The sequence below is a fragment of the Trichophyton rubrum genome, assembly GCF_000151425.1.
Source record: "Trichophyton rubrum CBS 118892 genomic scaffold supercont2.1, whole genome shotgun sequence".
Taxonomy (NCBI): domain Eukaryota; kingdom Fungi; phylum Ascomycota; class Eurotiomycetes; order Onygenales; family Arthrodermataceae; genus Trichophyton; species Trichophyton rubrum.
In genome coordinates this window covers 3684377-3697553 of record NW_003456428.1, presented here as the reverse complement: position 1 = coordinate 3697553, position 13177 = coordinate 3684377, and the positions used below count along the sequence as shown (strand labels likewise).

The 13177-nt window shown below is 50.3% G+C and overlaps 6 protein-coding genes across 12 annotated transcripts; 3 read left to right on the top strand and 3 right to left on the bottom strand.

Moving 5' to 3' along the window:
- Nucleotides 1–838: 838 nt before the first annotated feature.
- On the top strand, nucleotides 839–1810 carry TERG_01406 (uncharacterized protein; the record flags this gene model as incomplete). The annotated part of the gene is made up of 1 exon (XM_003239373.1): nucleotides 839–1810. The coding sequence occupies one exon, from the start codon at nucleotides 839–841 to the stop codon at nucleotides 1808–1810; it is 972 nt and encodes a 323-aa protein (XP_003239421.1).
- A 580-nt stretch (nucleotides 1811–2390) lies between these two features.
- Nucleotides 2391–3146, bottom strand: TERG_01405 (uncharacterized protein; the record flags this gene model as incomplete). Its single annotated transcript, XM_003239372.1, has 2 exons — nucleotides 2391–2963; nucleotides 3018–3146. The coding sequence occupies 2 exons, from the start codon at nucleotides 3144–3146 to the stop codon at nucleotides 2391–2393; spliced, it is 702 nt and encodes a 233-aa protein (XP_003239420.1).
- A 2070-nt stretch (nucleotides 3147–5216) lies between these two features.
- TERG_01404 (aldehyde dehydrogenase) lies at nucleotides 5217–6886 on the top strand (the record flags this gene model as incomplete). Of its 3 annotated transcripts, XM_003239371.1 has the most annotated exons (4): nucleotides 5217–5275; nucleotides 5329–6600; nucleotides 6655–6743; nucleotides 6816–6886. In XM_003239371.1, the coding sequence occupies 4 exons, from the start codon at nucleotides 5217–5219 to the stop codon at nucleotides 6884–6886; spliced, it is 1491 nt and encodes a 496-aa protein (XP_003239419.1). The 3 variants fall into 3 exon arrangements, with proteins under 3 accessions (XP_003239419.1, XP_047605414.1, XP_047605415.1); XM_047749289.1 differs by lacking the exon at nucleotides 6816–6886 and having other exon boundaries at nucleotides 6655–6754; XM_047749290.1 differs by lacking the exons at nucleotides 6655–6743; nucleotides 6816–6886 and having other exon boundaries at nucleotides 5329–6604.
- A 406-nt stretch (nucleotides 6887–7292) lies between these two features.
- Nucleotides 7293–8651, bottom strand: TERG_01403 (serine/threonine-protein phosphatase; the record flags this gene model as incomplete). 2 transcript variants are annotated; one of them, XM_003239370.1, is made up of 3 exons in its annotated part: nucleotides 7293–7582; nucleotides 7646–8401; nucleotides 8498–8651. In XM_003239370.1, the coding sequence occupies 3 exons, from the start codon at nucleotides 8649–8651 to the stop codon at nucleotides 7293–7295; spliced, it is 1200 nt and encodes a 399-aa protein (XP_003239418.1). The 2 variants fall into 2 exon arrangements, with proteins under 2 accessions (XP_003239418.1, XP_047605413.1); XM_047749288.1 differs by lacking the exon at nucleotides 8498–8651 and having other exon boundaries at nucleotides 7646–8303.
- An 87-nt stretch (nucleotides 8652–8738) lies between these two features.
- On the top strand, nucleotides 8739–11210 carry TERG_01402 (uncharacterized protein; the record flags this gene model as incomplete). Its single annotated transcript, XM_003239369.2, has 2 exons — nucleotides 8739–10235; nucleotides 10304–11210. The coding sequence occupies exons 1-2, from the start codon at nucleotides 9808–9810 to the stop codon at nucleotides 11208–11210; spliced, it is 1335 nt and encodes a 444-aa protein (XP_003239417.1). The 5' UTR covers nucleotides 8739–9807.
- On the bottom strand, nucleotides 11120–13070 carry TERG_01401 (uncharacterized protein). Of its 4 annotated transcripts, XM_003239368.2 has the most exons (4): nucleotides 12531–13070; nucleotides 12433–12463; nucleotides 11904–12360; nucleotides 11120–11795 (listed from the first exon to the last, which is right to left on the bottom strand). In XM_003239368.2, exons 1-4 carry the CDS (start codon nucleotides 12678–12680, stop codon nucleotides 11762–11764), a joined length of 672 nt encoding a protein of 223 aa, XP_003239416.1. In that variant the 5' UTR covers nucleotides 12681–13070; the 3' UTR covers nucleotides 11120–11761. The 4 variants fall into 4 exon arrangements, with proteins under 4 accessions (XP_003239416.1, XP_047605412.1, XP_047605411.1 ...); XM_047749287.1 differs by having other exon boundaries at nucleotides 11904–12463; XM_047749285.1 differs by lacking the exon at nucleotides 11120–11795 and having other exon boundaries at nucleotides 11834–12360.
- Nucleotides 13071–13177: the final 107 nt, after the last annotated feature.

Genomic DNA, 13177 nt, shown 5'->3' with positions numbered 1-13177 from the left:
TCAACGCCATCCATAGTTAACAGCTTCTATGAACAGTTAAATAACGTGGGGCTCTAGGCTCCTGCCCCAACGTATAACTAGTTAGTTCTAACCATCAGAGCGGAGTAGTTACACTTTGCTTTTTTGTTTGTGGGATGATCAAAAAAAGAATCAGGTGGGACTTCAACGGCTTTAGCATTAGCTCTGGCCATACGTAGCGTGGATTGTGATATATATACCCATCATAGCCATATATCTATACGTTGATAGGAATAGGCACCGCAGATCGCCAAGATAGTTATTATGAATCGTCTGTCCACTTCCCGATCTGGTGCATATCAATTCACGCACCCAAGAGTAACGATATTGGCAGAAGACTTTCGTTACAATCCAAGGTCCCCATGGCTATGCGTTTTTTGTTATAGATCTGCCAAAATCAGCCTGCCCGCGCAATTAGGGGGATATCCTTAGTTGCTTTGCTGTGATAGTTATTCAATGCCACGATTCTTGGCTGCTCTTAGATCAACATATAACACGTCCAAGAAAAGATATAACGAAAAGATACCGGTCAGTCGACATGCTTTTAGCGTAGTTATGATCTTGTGGATATTTGTAGAGACCCTTTGCAGCCGGCATTGCCACTGCAGGGCTGCCTGATGCCAGGAAAAGCATTCCACTCAATCTGCCTTGGGGGGATAGATAGCATGGCGGCATTAATATAGCATTTTTATATCAATATAGCGGAAGGGATATTTAAAGCCAGCCAGACAACTCACGGTCTTCAACCACCTGTCAAGTCAATCGTCACAATTGTCACATACTCTGAGCATTTCTATTTGCCCTCAACTCACTGTTGAACATGATATCTCTCCTCCGTCTTTGCAGCTTCCTGGCTGCTGGGTCCATACTTGTTCAGGGTTCACCCATCATTGCTCCCTCTGCACCAACCTGGGATACTCCCAATAACTTCACCAGCCCTAGTAACTTCACTAGCAAACCTGGAAACGAAGCATCCCCATTCTGGCTCATCGGACATCGCGTGCTGACCAAGGGTGGTGTTAGAGCTGCCCTGGGCCATGGAGCCAACGCTCTCGAGGTGGACATAACGGGGTGGTGGAATGGATGGTACGGCGATCACGATGGACTACCTTCGAGCGCAGGCGATAAGGTGGCGGACTTGTTCGATGAAATTGCGTATCGACGCCGTCAAGGAGCCCAAGTGAGCTTTGTATGGCTGGACCTTAAGAATCCCGACTTCAACAAGAATGGAGTGAACATCGTTTCTCTGATGACTCTTTGTCGAGAGAAACTTGAACCAGCCGGAGTGAGAGTTCTGTTTGGGTTTTACAGCTCCCAAACAAGCGGACACGCCTTCAGATTCGTCAAACAGGTATTGAACGAGAATGAGGCCATTGGTATTGACGGCAGCTTCGAGCCTGTTGAAAAGGATTTCGAGAAGAATGGTATCCGAGTCGAGAAGCGCGTTTTCTCTTCAGGCCTTTTTAATCCAGACTTCAATTTCGGCACTTGTCAAGACCGCGCAAGTGGTGTTTGCACACAACTTCGCGAAGGCAAGGAATCACACAAATTTGGCAAAGTTTTTGGTTGGACGGTTTCATCATATACCAGGAAGGATCATGTTTACAAGATGATGGAAGTCGGTGTTGATGGCCTTATCTATGGGTTTGTTGCTTCCCATTATTATAACCACAAGGATATCCGTCAAACAATCAGAACTATTCGGGGATGGCTCGATGAGCATAGGGATACGCACCGCCTTGCGACTAATGATGACAATCCTTGGAGCATGTCGAGCAGGAAGAGTTCTTGAGAAAAGGGCGAGGTCCCATCCCATCAGCAGCCCACTGACAACCTTGTGTGTCAATTTATGGAGATGAATGACGATGATTGGTCATGAAGGAATGGATGTACATAGAAGTCAATTATCATTGGTGAGAAGATGAGCTTGATAGGGGGGAAATCTGATAATATTGAGGCCAAGAACCCACTAGTTAAGCTCTGTGCATGTGACAGTTAACCAATGGAGCCCTCAGTTTAATCATCGCCTCCAATCATACAATAGCCAAGATGTTGAGGTAATAAATACCATTATTATAAATCATTTGCCTCCAAAGTACATTAGAGTTCCTTCACGGGCAGAAGATACTTTTGGGTACTTCGTTGCGCACAGAGACGGCAGCGGGTAGCTAGGAGCTTGGGCCAATCCCATGTTTAGAGTTAACAGGCCAAACTCAAATATCACTGTTTATTTTGTCGACAGAGAAGGGACAACATGGCGACAACACAATAGGATGCAAGGAATATGGCAGTCAGAGCGCTCTATTATTCTACGAGCATATGGCTATTCTATCTATGCTAAGTGGTGAAATCAATCAGAGATAACCAACTAGTTACTGCTTTTCCTCTGCTTTCTGCTTGAACTGGGCCATAAGCTCATCGACATTCGGCACCTTGGCGATGAAGGCCTTGATGGCGGGTCTCTCGTTGCAACGATCCCACCATGCCTTGAGAGCGGGTCTGGATGTGATCACATCACCCTGTCCGCGCTCAAACATTCTAGCTAGCGGAACGATATAGTTAATATCGACTAGCGTGAACTTGTCACCGGCCCAGAACTTCTTCCCGGTCTTGGAGAAGATCGACTCGGCAACGTCAAGGTACTCGCTGAGGGCCTTTCTGTTCTTTTCCAAGGAAGCCGGGTCGGTCTCCAAGCCTAGCAACGGCTTGAAAGCTGATTCGAAGAGGACGGTTGAGACGGGAGTGTCGAAGCAGGCGGTTTCACAGGAGTATTCTTGCTCGAAGAGGGCGACTGCTGCGTTGTCGTTGGGGTTGGGCAGGAGGTCGAAGTTGTAGCGGGTGCAGAGGTAGCGGGCTATGCCACGGGACTCGTACATGGTGATGCCATCGGAGGTGACGATGGTAGGCACCTTGCCGAAGGGATTGCGGGCGAGGTATTCGGGGGTCTACGAGCTGTTTAGTTATATACATACAAGTAATTTAGTGTCATGTAGGCCTACCTTCTGCTCCTTGTTGGGAATGTCAACGGTGATGCGCTCGTAGTCTGTGAAGCCGGCCTCATCGATGGCGAGCTGGACTCGGTCTGGTGCCGTGGCGATGGGGTGGGCGTAGAAGGTGAATTGAGGCATATTGGATGGTAGTTTGTATATTTGATGATATCGATATTGATGTTGTTATTGTTGCTGCTGATGTTGATGGTGATGGTAATGCTAACTACAGCAGAAGAGGTGCTTCTTTATATACCTCTCCCTCCCCCCGCAATGCTACATCTTGTATACCTGTCCTGTACTCCGTCCTGTTCAATGAGATGTCCATCTATGCCAAAGACGGACGGCAAGTTCGCCCGTGTCGGGGTAGCTCTCCAGTCCGTCCGCCTTCATGGACGGCCCATCTTTCAGCTCGTCCGATGAAATGTTCCGTCTTTGACCTCGCTAGCCAGGGGTACAGCCCTGCCAGTCATCCTTCATCCGCTCTCGCTTACCAATCTTTAGTTCCGAAGCCGACTCAATCTAGGCAGCAACATATTCTCATTTCAGTGACAAAGAGTATACAAAAGCAGGAAGCAGAAGCATATGATGAATGATGATAATATAAAAAAGAATAAAAAAAAGTCAACTGTCAAATGTCCTCCCCGCGACCCGCACGCCGACGTGATCTGGTGCCGCCATCCCCGAGTGGAAGGCCTCTGCAGAATTGCTTCCCTCAAGTGTCTCTTCCATGTCTTAGCGCGCCGCAGCCGTTCGTGGATTACTCAGCACGAGTGCGGGAGAACTTTTACTCCGAGGAATAAAAGTCGCGACTCGAGGATTCGAACCAGGCGTCAAAGGTCGTGGTCACGTGAAGTGGATCGGGTCGCAGACGAGGACGCGACAGTTTCCCTTCGGCCATTACAGCTATAAGAGGATAAGATCGCAGTTAACGGTAGAAGTAGGTGGTTGGCTTAATCAGCTTAGCTAATCCGTTTAGTCAGTATTTTCATCTTAGTCAGCATGGCGGGGCTGAAGCTCAATCTCCAGCAAAGTCGGGGATCTTATCTGATGCCTGCACTGCACTGGTAGCTACACGTATATGGAGCATGCCTCCTGTCAGACATCTTGAAGAAACTCCCTCTGGTATTGTAGTCCTCACGAAAAAGACTGGTAAGACAGGAAAAGGAGGTTTTGAGACTAGGGCACACGAGTAAAAAAAATAAAATAAACATAGTTGGGAGGCCCCGCAAAGAATCCTAGTGTAGTGCCATCTCGCTATTGCTGCTTTAATGACACTGACGGGTCCGTCTTTGGGGGTTTCTTTCTGGCCACGCACATAGCCTACTTCCATTGACAGACCCATGTTTAAATAGAGACCTAGACACACACACCCATGAAGACAAAATCCATGGGGAGATCCATGATGACAACCGCGGGTGGCCGCAGGATCGCCGGCTAAGAGATGCTGCTGACATATCGCAATCTCACGCCCAGCGCTGCGAAGGACCTGGAGGAAAGCCGAGTCGGCGAGAGCGACGCCGAGCGAGATGCCGAACCAACAGCTAACTGGCGCCGTTGCCGCCGGGAGCTGGAGACCATCGCAGACTATCTCTGACCATCTCTGACCATCGCCCGCAGGCTGGTGCTCGAGATTGGTCAGGTTCTCCTGTCTAGTTATCGGCCGGGTTTCAGGCGGTTTCACGGACAGGAGGGCAGGAGGGCAGGAAGACAAGGTGACGGACCGGGACATGGAGGAGGACATGGAGGAGGGGGGACGGACAGCGCAGGCGACCTCTCTATTTCCTCTCTCTCGTACATAGCGAGCCATACGGAGCGACGGAGGGCCATGCAGAGCCATGCAGAGCTATGCACAGCTATGCAGGACGATGGCCGGGCAATGGAGGGGGAATGGGAAGGTACATGCGGGCCCGCGGTGCTTTGGCTGGGCCGCGAGGTACCCTGCCATGCCCGCTCCATGGCTCCTCCACGGCGCTGCATGGCCCAGCATGGCCCAACATTCCCACGCATACCTCACCATAGGCCGACGCCCGGGCATCAACAGCCAGCGACGATGGACTTATAACACCGCCGACCCCACTTCTACCTGGTCCCTTCCCACCTCCACCTCCACCTCCGTCTTCCTCCTCCTCTTCCTCTTCTTCTTCCTCTTCTTCATCTCAACTTCACCTCAACAACTATCCTCACTCTTCGTCGTCATCAGCAGCAACCATGGCTCTTACGCAGAAGATCGAGACGCCCACCGCCACCTTCGAGCAGCCGCTCGGCCTGTAAGTTTCATGGTCTTTGAGAGCTCGTTTGTATTTACTGACAGGCTGGACAGGTTCATCAACAACAAGTTCGTCAAGGGAACCGAGGGCAAGACCTTCGAGACCATCAACCCTCACAATGAAAAGGCCATCTGTGCCGTCCATGAAGCTACTGAGAAGGACGTTGACCTTGCAGTTGCGGCTGCCCGCGCTGCCGTCGAGGGTCCCTGGAGAAAGGTCACCCCCAGCGAGAGGGGCCGCATGCTGACCAAGCTCGCCGACCTGCTCGAGCGGGATATCGAGACCATTGCCGCCATCGAGGCCCTCGACAACGGCAAGGCCTTGTCCATGGCCAAGGCAGACGTCACCAACGCTGCCGGGTGCCTCAGATACTACGGCGGCTGGGCCGACAAGGTCGAGGGTAAGGTCATCGACACCGACCACGAGACCTTCACCTATACCCGCCACGAGCCCGTTGGTGTCTGCGGCCAGATCATCCCCTGGAACTTTCCCTTGCTCATGTTTGCCTGGAAGATCGGCCCGGCCCTGGCCACCGGTAACTCCATTGTCATGAAGACCGCCGAGCAGACCCCTCTCAGCGCTCTCTACGTCGGCAACCTCATCGTCGAGGCTGGTTTCCCCGCCGGTGTTGTCAACGTCATCTCTGGCTTTGGCCGTGTTGCCGGTGCCGCCATCTCCTCCCACATGGACATCGACAAGGTTGCCTTCACCGGCTCCACCGTCGTTGGCCGCCAGATCCTCCAGGCCGCCGCCAAGTCTAACCTGAAGAAGGTCACCCTCGAGCTCGGTGGAAAGAGCCCCAACATCGTCTTCAACGACGCAGACATTGACAATGCCATCAGCTGGGTCAACTTCGGTATCTACTACAACCACGGCCAGTGCTGCTGTGCCGGTTCCCGTATCCTCGTCCAGGAGGGCATCTACGACAAGTTCCTTGCCCGCTTCAAGGAGCGTGCCAACCAGAACAAGGTCGGCGATCCATTCAAGCCAGACACCTTCCAGGGCCCCCAGATCTCTCAGCTCCAGTTCGACCGTATCATGGGTTACATCGAGGAGGGCAAGAAGGCCGGTGCCAAGGTCGAGGTCGGTGGTGAGCGCCACGGAAACGAGGGCTACTACATCCAGCCAACCATCTTCAGTGAATGTACCGATGACATGAAGATCGTCAAGGAGGAGATCTTTGGACCTGTCTGCACTGTCCAGAAGTTCTCCACCGAAGAGGATGCCATTCGCATTGCCAACAACTCTTCATACGGCCTCGCTGCCGCTCTCCACACCAAGGACCTTAACACCTCCATCCGTGTCTCCAACGCCCTCAAGGCTGGGTAAGTTTCGGTTCTTTTCATTTTGTCTAGACAGAAATATGCTAACAATTGTAGAACCGTCTGGGTCAACTGCTACAACCTCATCTCCTACCAGTCTCCCTTTGGTGGATTCAAGGAGAGTGGTATTGGCCGTGAGTTGGGAGGTACGTCGTAGTCTTATCAACTTTTCCACTCCCCTGCGTTAGCCCAAAGTATAATTATTAACTTCCGTCTAGAATACGCTCTCGACAACTACACCCAGATCAAGACCGTGCGCATCCGTCTCGGTGACGCCATGTTCGGTTAAACGGAAGAGTAAGTAGAAGTATGCTAAATTGTCACGCCGTGTTAACGACCAGGTACTGGGGTGTTTTATTCAAAAAGGAATTAGCCAAAATGCAATGAAATGAATCAAATGGATCATCTTCACCCCATGCACAATGTCCTTTTTGGCCCTTTTTAATAAACTTAGTAAAACCCTCCCTCCTCCGGCAGCAAATGCATGCAAGCATCTAGCTCTTGGCATGGACCACATACATCCTAGATAGATTCATGATATGTATTGCTCATATACTCGTAAAAGAAACAGAAAGGGGGGAAATGAAGGGAAAACAGATCGAAACGCCAACCCATGCCCAACAGCCCGCCTACTAAGGCAGGCCAAAGTCAAATAGAGGTCAAAAGGTTTATAGCTAGTCAAGGCGAAAGAACACCTAAAGAAAGTACTCTGCTTTCTGCGGCCGGGAGGCAGGAACATGCCTCATCTCCGCTGGTACGGCAGCGAAGAGCTTGAATACCGGCTTCAGATCTTCCCGCACCTCACATACACTCGCCATGTTGGCGCAGCGGTAGCAGTAGTTCGGTGCACTCCAGACTGTAACCATGGCCTGGCTGTCGAAGTGGTATTTGTATCCTTCGTTGACAAGCTGATGTGCTCGGGCGATCAGATTGAGGTCATTGACTGCGCAGAACTCGTCGGCTACTCGGCTACCAAACAACCAGCCTAGTAACATTAGTTAGCAAACCTCTGCTTTGACAAAACGACATAAGAAGAAAGTCATCTTACCTGCTCCACGAGGACTGACGGCCCATGTCAGATCCTCCGTCTCATCTGGATCAGACCAGACAAGATCACAGAATGCACCCTCATGCGGAATCTCCTGCGCCCTCGCTACGATACGCACCTGATCCAGCGTTCGAATCTCCGGGCTCAGCCCACCGTGTAAACACAACACCTTGCCATCAACAATAACGCCCAAAGTCATAAAGTCAAACACCTGACAACATGCCTTCCATACCGATGCATTGCCGTATTTCTGCACACACTCGTCATAAAAGCCATACACCTGCGTGATCTGCCTCGACTCATGGTTTCCCCGCACAAGAGTGATTTTATTCGGATACCGTGCTTTCAAACACAGCAATAACGTCAAGGTTTCCAGGCTGAAGTACCCTCTATCCACATAATCGCCTAGAAAGATGAAGTTGCCGATGGGAGAAGCGCTCTTGTCTTCTTCCCCCGCCTCATCATCTCCTTTCGACTCCGTTGCTTGTCCGCCCGTCTCTTCGTCGCCATCATCCTCAATTACAGAGTTGGGCGGCGAACTCTTCCGTAGTCGTCGCTTCAACTTCGGATCTGTGATGGTTGACGGGGGCTCGATGTCTTCGGATGTTATTATCGGTGCTTGGGTGGAAGGGGCGGCAGGACGAGTGTCACCGGGCATCCCACCGGCTACGCGGAAAAGCTCGAGTAAGTCGTAGAACTGGCCATGTATGTCACCACATATCGTCACCGGAGTGGAAACCGGTTGAATGTTGGACTCTGACTAGTTAGCTGGGCGATCACCTTTGATAGAATTTCATGTGGGCGTGGGCATATGTATGTTATGTGGGTGTTGGTGATGGCACGGTGGCATACCCTCCATCATGTATTCCTTGACCAGCTCACATAACTGCTTCATGTGGTGTTCCGACAAGTATTTGCAGTTTTTAGCTGCCTCTAGCCACTCGTCTGGACCGGCATTGGGCTTCAGTCGCGCCGGGCCAGGCTGGGGGACTGACGGGTCGACCATCGTGGGGACTCAACCACAGAGAGGCACAACAGTCATCGACGTGGCAGTTCAGCTGCTCGGGATGGCTGTCCTATCTTATTTCGTATCTCGTCGCTCTTCGTCTGCCGAAAAGACCCGAAGGGGAGAGGGTCTGCACTTCGTTGCTGCTGCTGACGTCGACCTCGCCGCCGTCTGTGCCTGGTTCGTCTTCGGTGCTTGTTGTTGGTCTTCCAATCGTCGTCTTTTGCCCGCTTCGTCTTTTTCTCTGACGTTGTGCTTAGTCATCGCTTTCCCTTCGCCCGTTTTTCTAGAAGAACTTTAATATTAAGCGTAATTTTTGACTTTTTTTCTTTCTGATTTTTCAACGACACATCAAGCGACGCCAAAAGGGCTGAAAAGATAGAGACAAAGAGCAGATCAACAGCATATCTGAGTCAGCCATGCTCGTGAGGCTGTTTACTCGTGTTCGGAGGAAACGTTCCCTCCCCCTAGTCCTTAATGCTTGCGAGATATAAGCGTCGTCTCGTGGCAGGCCTCGCGTTTTCTGGTGCCGGGGTGGCAAGCCCTTGTTACAGACCGGCGGGGGCATTTTTCTTCATCTATTCTCTTCTGGTCGCCGGTGGCTGCACTAGAGTGTGCGTCTAGTGAAGGGAGCCCCAGTCGAATAAACGTTCAGCCCACTCAACCAGAGGCGACCCCGGCGGACAAGAAAAAAAAACGTGGTTCTACTCCATGCAAGCCCCCAGCCTTGCGACGTCAGTATCACCAACCCAACTAGTCAAGAAAACCGGCCTCTCTCTTCCTATCATCACTCCCTCCATGCATCGTGATACAAGTATCCACCTCCGATCCTTGAAAGGGAGGGAAGGACACGTACATGCATCTGATATATGGAGTGCCAGCCCGCGAAAAGAGGGAGGTGAAAGAGAAAAAAAAAGGGATGGGGAAAAAATAGTTACTTCGTGAACTGCGACATCCGAATGTCAAACTCGCTCCACTTCTCTACTTAGACAAGCGCCGAGGGTCGAGTCGCTTCTGATTTTTATGTCATCTTTGCGGTGTGGATTCATGATAATATTCTGGAATTGAATTTTGGGATCTTTTTTCTTCCTCTTCGTCCATCGCATTATGATGCGTTTTGTCTCGTTGTCTTTCTTGCTTGTGGACGGCTGCAGCCATGGTGTCTAACTCACAATGCCAGTTTTTGACCTGGGTTTGGAAGGCCTCGCGTTCAAGAAAACAGCACCATATCGACCATTATCAGCAAAAGGCCTTCGGGATCGAGAAAGATTTTAACTTCTCCTCTTCGTCTATATCCTCTGAGGGCACAGAAAGACAGTCACTGGATAAGAATCACCAGCATATCTCCTCGCCAGCTAAAATATCGCTCGCTCGACTTATTGCAAATGATGCTGCTGAAGCTGATCGCCTGCTACTGGCATGTAGGGAGCTCGGTGACTTCTACTTAGACCTAACGGCAGCAGGCCTTGGTGAGGATGTCATGTCCGATGCAGACAGGTTATTTAGTTTGGGAAGAGATGTTTTCAACCTTCCAGAAGACGAAAAGAGGGAATATGATATGGTCAAGTTTGGCGGATACTACGGGTAAGAACGAGATCTACGTCCATAGTGTCTGCCTAGAATTATATCATAGCTAACAGAGTTGTCTACAGATATAAAGGATACCGCAACCGAGCACTTGACTTCAAAGAATTCTACACCGTCTCAAAGGACGAGATATTGGGCATTCAAAGTCCGACAAAAGTTCCCCAACCTCAACCTCAGTCTATACAATCATCACTTCCTCTAATACAAACCTATATCCGAAACTCCCACGCCATAATATCGCTAATCCTCGCTCGTCTAGCCTCGGCTTTGGATCTACCGCCGGAGTCCTTGAAAAACATTCACCGTCGCGACGCAAACAGCGGTGACCAGATACGGTGGATCAAGCTTCAGGCAAGCAAAGAAGCACGCCCGCCACCAGAGAATGATGTCTTGCTGGATGAACATTCTGATTCAAACAGCGTCACACTAATATTCAACCAATCGGGTGGACTGCAGTTCCGTTCGCCCCAGCCAGACTCTTCACTCCACAACCTCCCCATACTCAGGGACAATCCATTAATTACTACAACCACCACTACCACTACTACTCCTACCACCACGCCTCACACCACTAATCCCACACCATCTCCGGAACCCACAATGGACTTCTCGGGGGGTCCCAATCTCCCTGCTAACTGGATACCCGCCAACCCTCTCCCTGGCCACTGCATTATCCTAATGGGCGAACAGCTCGCCAAACTTACGGAAGGCGGCGTCCGAGCAAACGTACATCGTGTATGTGCTGTGCCCGGCATGCAAGCCAGCAGCCCTCGGTACTCACTTGTCTACTTTTCTCGGCCTGAAGATGACGTTATCCTGAAACAACTTGCCGGGATCCCCGTTGTCCCAAAACCAATGACCGCGCACAAAAGCTCGCGTGAGCTTCCGAGCCAGTGCAAGCGAATAGGCAAGGTATTCGAGGGGATGGGGTGGGTAAGGCCTTCGTCGCCTCGCTTCAAACAAAAGAGGTAGCTCAATGCGCGAAGACGGATGGCTCTAACTACATATATACATTTTTATTTTGACGATCGGTAATGAACGATGTATGGAGGAATGTGCGCATTTCTTAGAGAATCGATTCCCAGGTGGGACTGTTCTATTCTTGTTGATATTATTACTGTCATATTATTACTTCATGGATATTTGAGGCTATTTGGAGTTACATTTTGAGCACGGTTGGTACATGGAGTACATGCTCGCGCGTACTAAAAGGCCTTTTTTATAGACATGTCATTATACTGTTTTTGCATAAAAGAATATATTATTAATCTTGGTCATATCCGAATGGAGAATTTCTTCTGTCTTAAGTCTACATTAATATCTCATATTTTCGAGTAAAAAAAAAGTCCTCCATGCATAATTTGATTCTGAAAACCGTAATGGCCAGGCCAAGATGCATGGCAGGGAAGGGTATCGAGCATCTCTTTTTTCTTTTGTCCATGAACATCATGAACAGTGGGTCTGTAGCGAACAGCGATCATGGGTAGAGGGTTATTTTTAATTTCGCTTTGCAATCCGATTCCTCAACCACAGCAAACGGTGATCTCACATGCGTCGCTTGAAAGGAATCTCGTTAGCCAGACCAGGCGCGGGCGACAGGGCAGGATGTTTTGACTATTTTTAGGAGAGAAGGAAAAGGCTAAATAATGGGGATCAAGAGCTCACCTTTTATCTTTGCTCTTCCAGGAGAACACAAAGTGGCCCAGGAATGCTCCAATGAGAATGCAGATGATGAAAAACCCATTGTAGTACATGGCCAACAACATCACAAAATATGCTACTCCGAAAGTTACCATATGCAGCAGGGATCGAAGCGTGTGCTGCAAGAGCGTTGGCGAACGTCGTCCTCCCACAAGCTTGGGTGATCCACTGGCATCCGTCGGCTTGGAGCTGGTAGGATCATCGGTAAATTCACTGCCTACTGGATGCGAGTTTGCAGCAGCCATGGTGGAAGTTCCGAAGCCGAGTTTGTTGAACAAAGATGGTTGGCCCGCGATGTGTTTATCAAACTCTCGTCCTAGACGACGGAGGAACTCGAGGGACATGACAAGGAGTATCACGCCGATACATGAGCCGGCAAACATCCCCCTGGACGTGATTCGCCATGTCGATGAGATGAAGCCTATACCGTCACATCGTAAGAAGGGTTGCTCATGATAAGCCAGGATCTGTTAACAGAGAAAAGGGTGCTCACATGCGTCGATGACATTCCAGTTCCAAAGCATCTAAAATATTTATATGAGCAGGGGAAGCTAATGGTTTGATAGCCGCGTGGGATGAGAATTGACTTACAGATATCTTGCACTGGCCCATACCGTGACTTCCATGGTCCATGCTGTGCGCTCCATGATCCATTGCAGGCATTCCATGTCCTCCATGATGCATATCATGGGCGCCGGTCGGCATGGGCATGTTGCTGGTCATCGCCATGGTCATGTCCATCTTCGCAGGCTTTGTACTTTGGCTAGTTACTTGTGTGTGTGTGTGTGTGTGTGCGTGTGTGCGTGTGTGCGCCTGTTTTGGCTGCGTGCAACTGGTAGGTGAAAAAAAAAAGCCGGCGGCCAGAAGAAGTTCATATACAATATGCAGGTTGGTGGCTGGCCGGCTGTAGGCATATATAGCTGTTTTTTCCCTCTTGTAAATTGACCATTGGCGTGACCGTCAAAACAAAAAAACAGGACAAACAACCGCCTGCGCCAACTCCACCGCACCGATAGTGAGCGAGTTAGTTAGAGAAGGGAAAAACCAAACGTGCGAAAACATGCTCAAACATGCTCGGCTGCATCTTCAACGTCCATTGAGCCTGCAAAGGTGCTCCGGAGGTCGACCTGGTCGCACAAAGGGCGCCGTGGTCGAGGCAGGACAGACGGCTCGTCGCTAGATAGAGAGGCAGCTCGGCAACCTTGGATCTCTCACATATTTAAATAAATTTATGGTAT

Coding starts and splice junctions, on each gene's coding strand:
- TERG_01401 (XM_003239368.2), bottom strand. CDS start 12,680: ATGGACATGACCATGGCGATGACCAGCAACATGCCCATGCCGACCGGC. Junction 12,361..12,432: donor CTGGAATGTCATCGACGCAT/GTGAGCACCCTT, acceptor GTGACGGTATAG/GCTTCATCTCATCGACATGG. Junction 11,796..11,903: donor TGGAAGAGCAAAGATAAAAG/GTGAGCTCTTGA, acceptor ATTCCTTTCAAG/CGACGCATGTGAGATCACCG.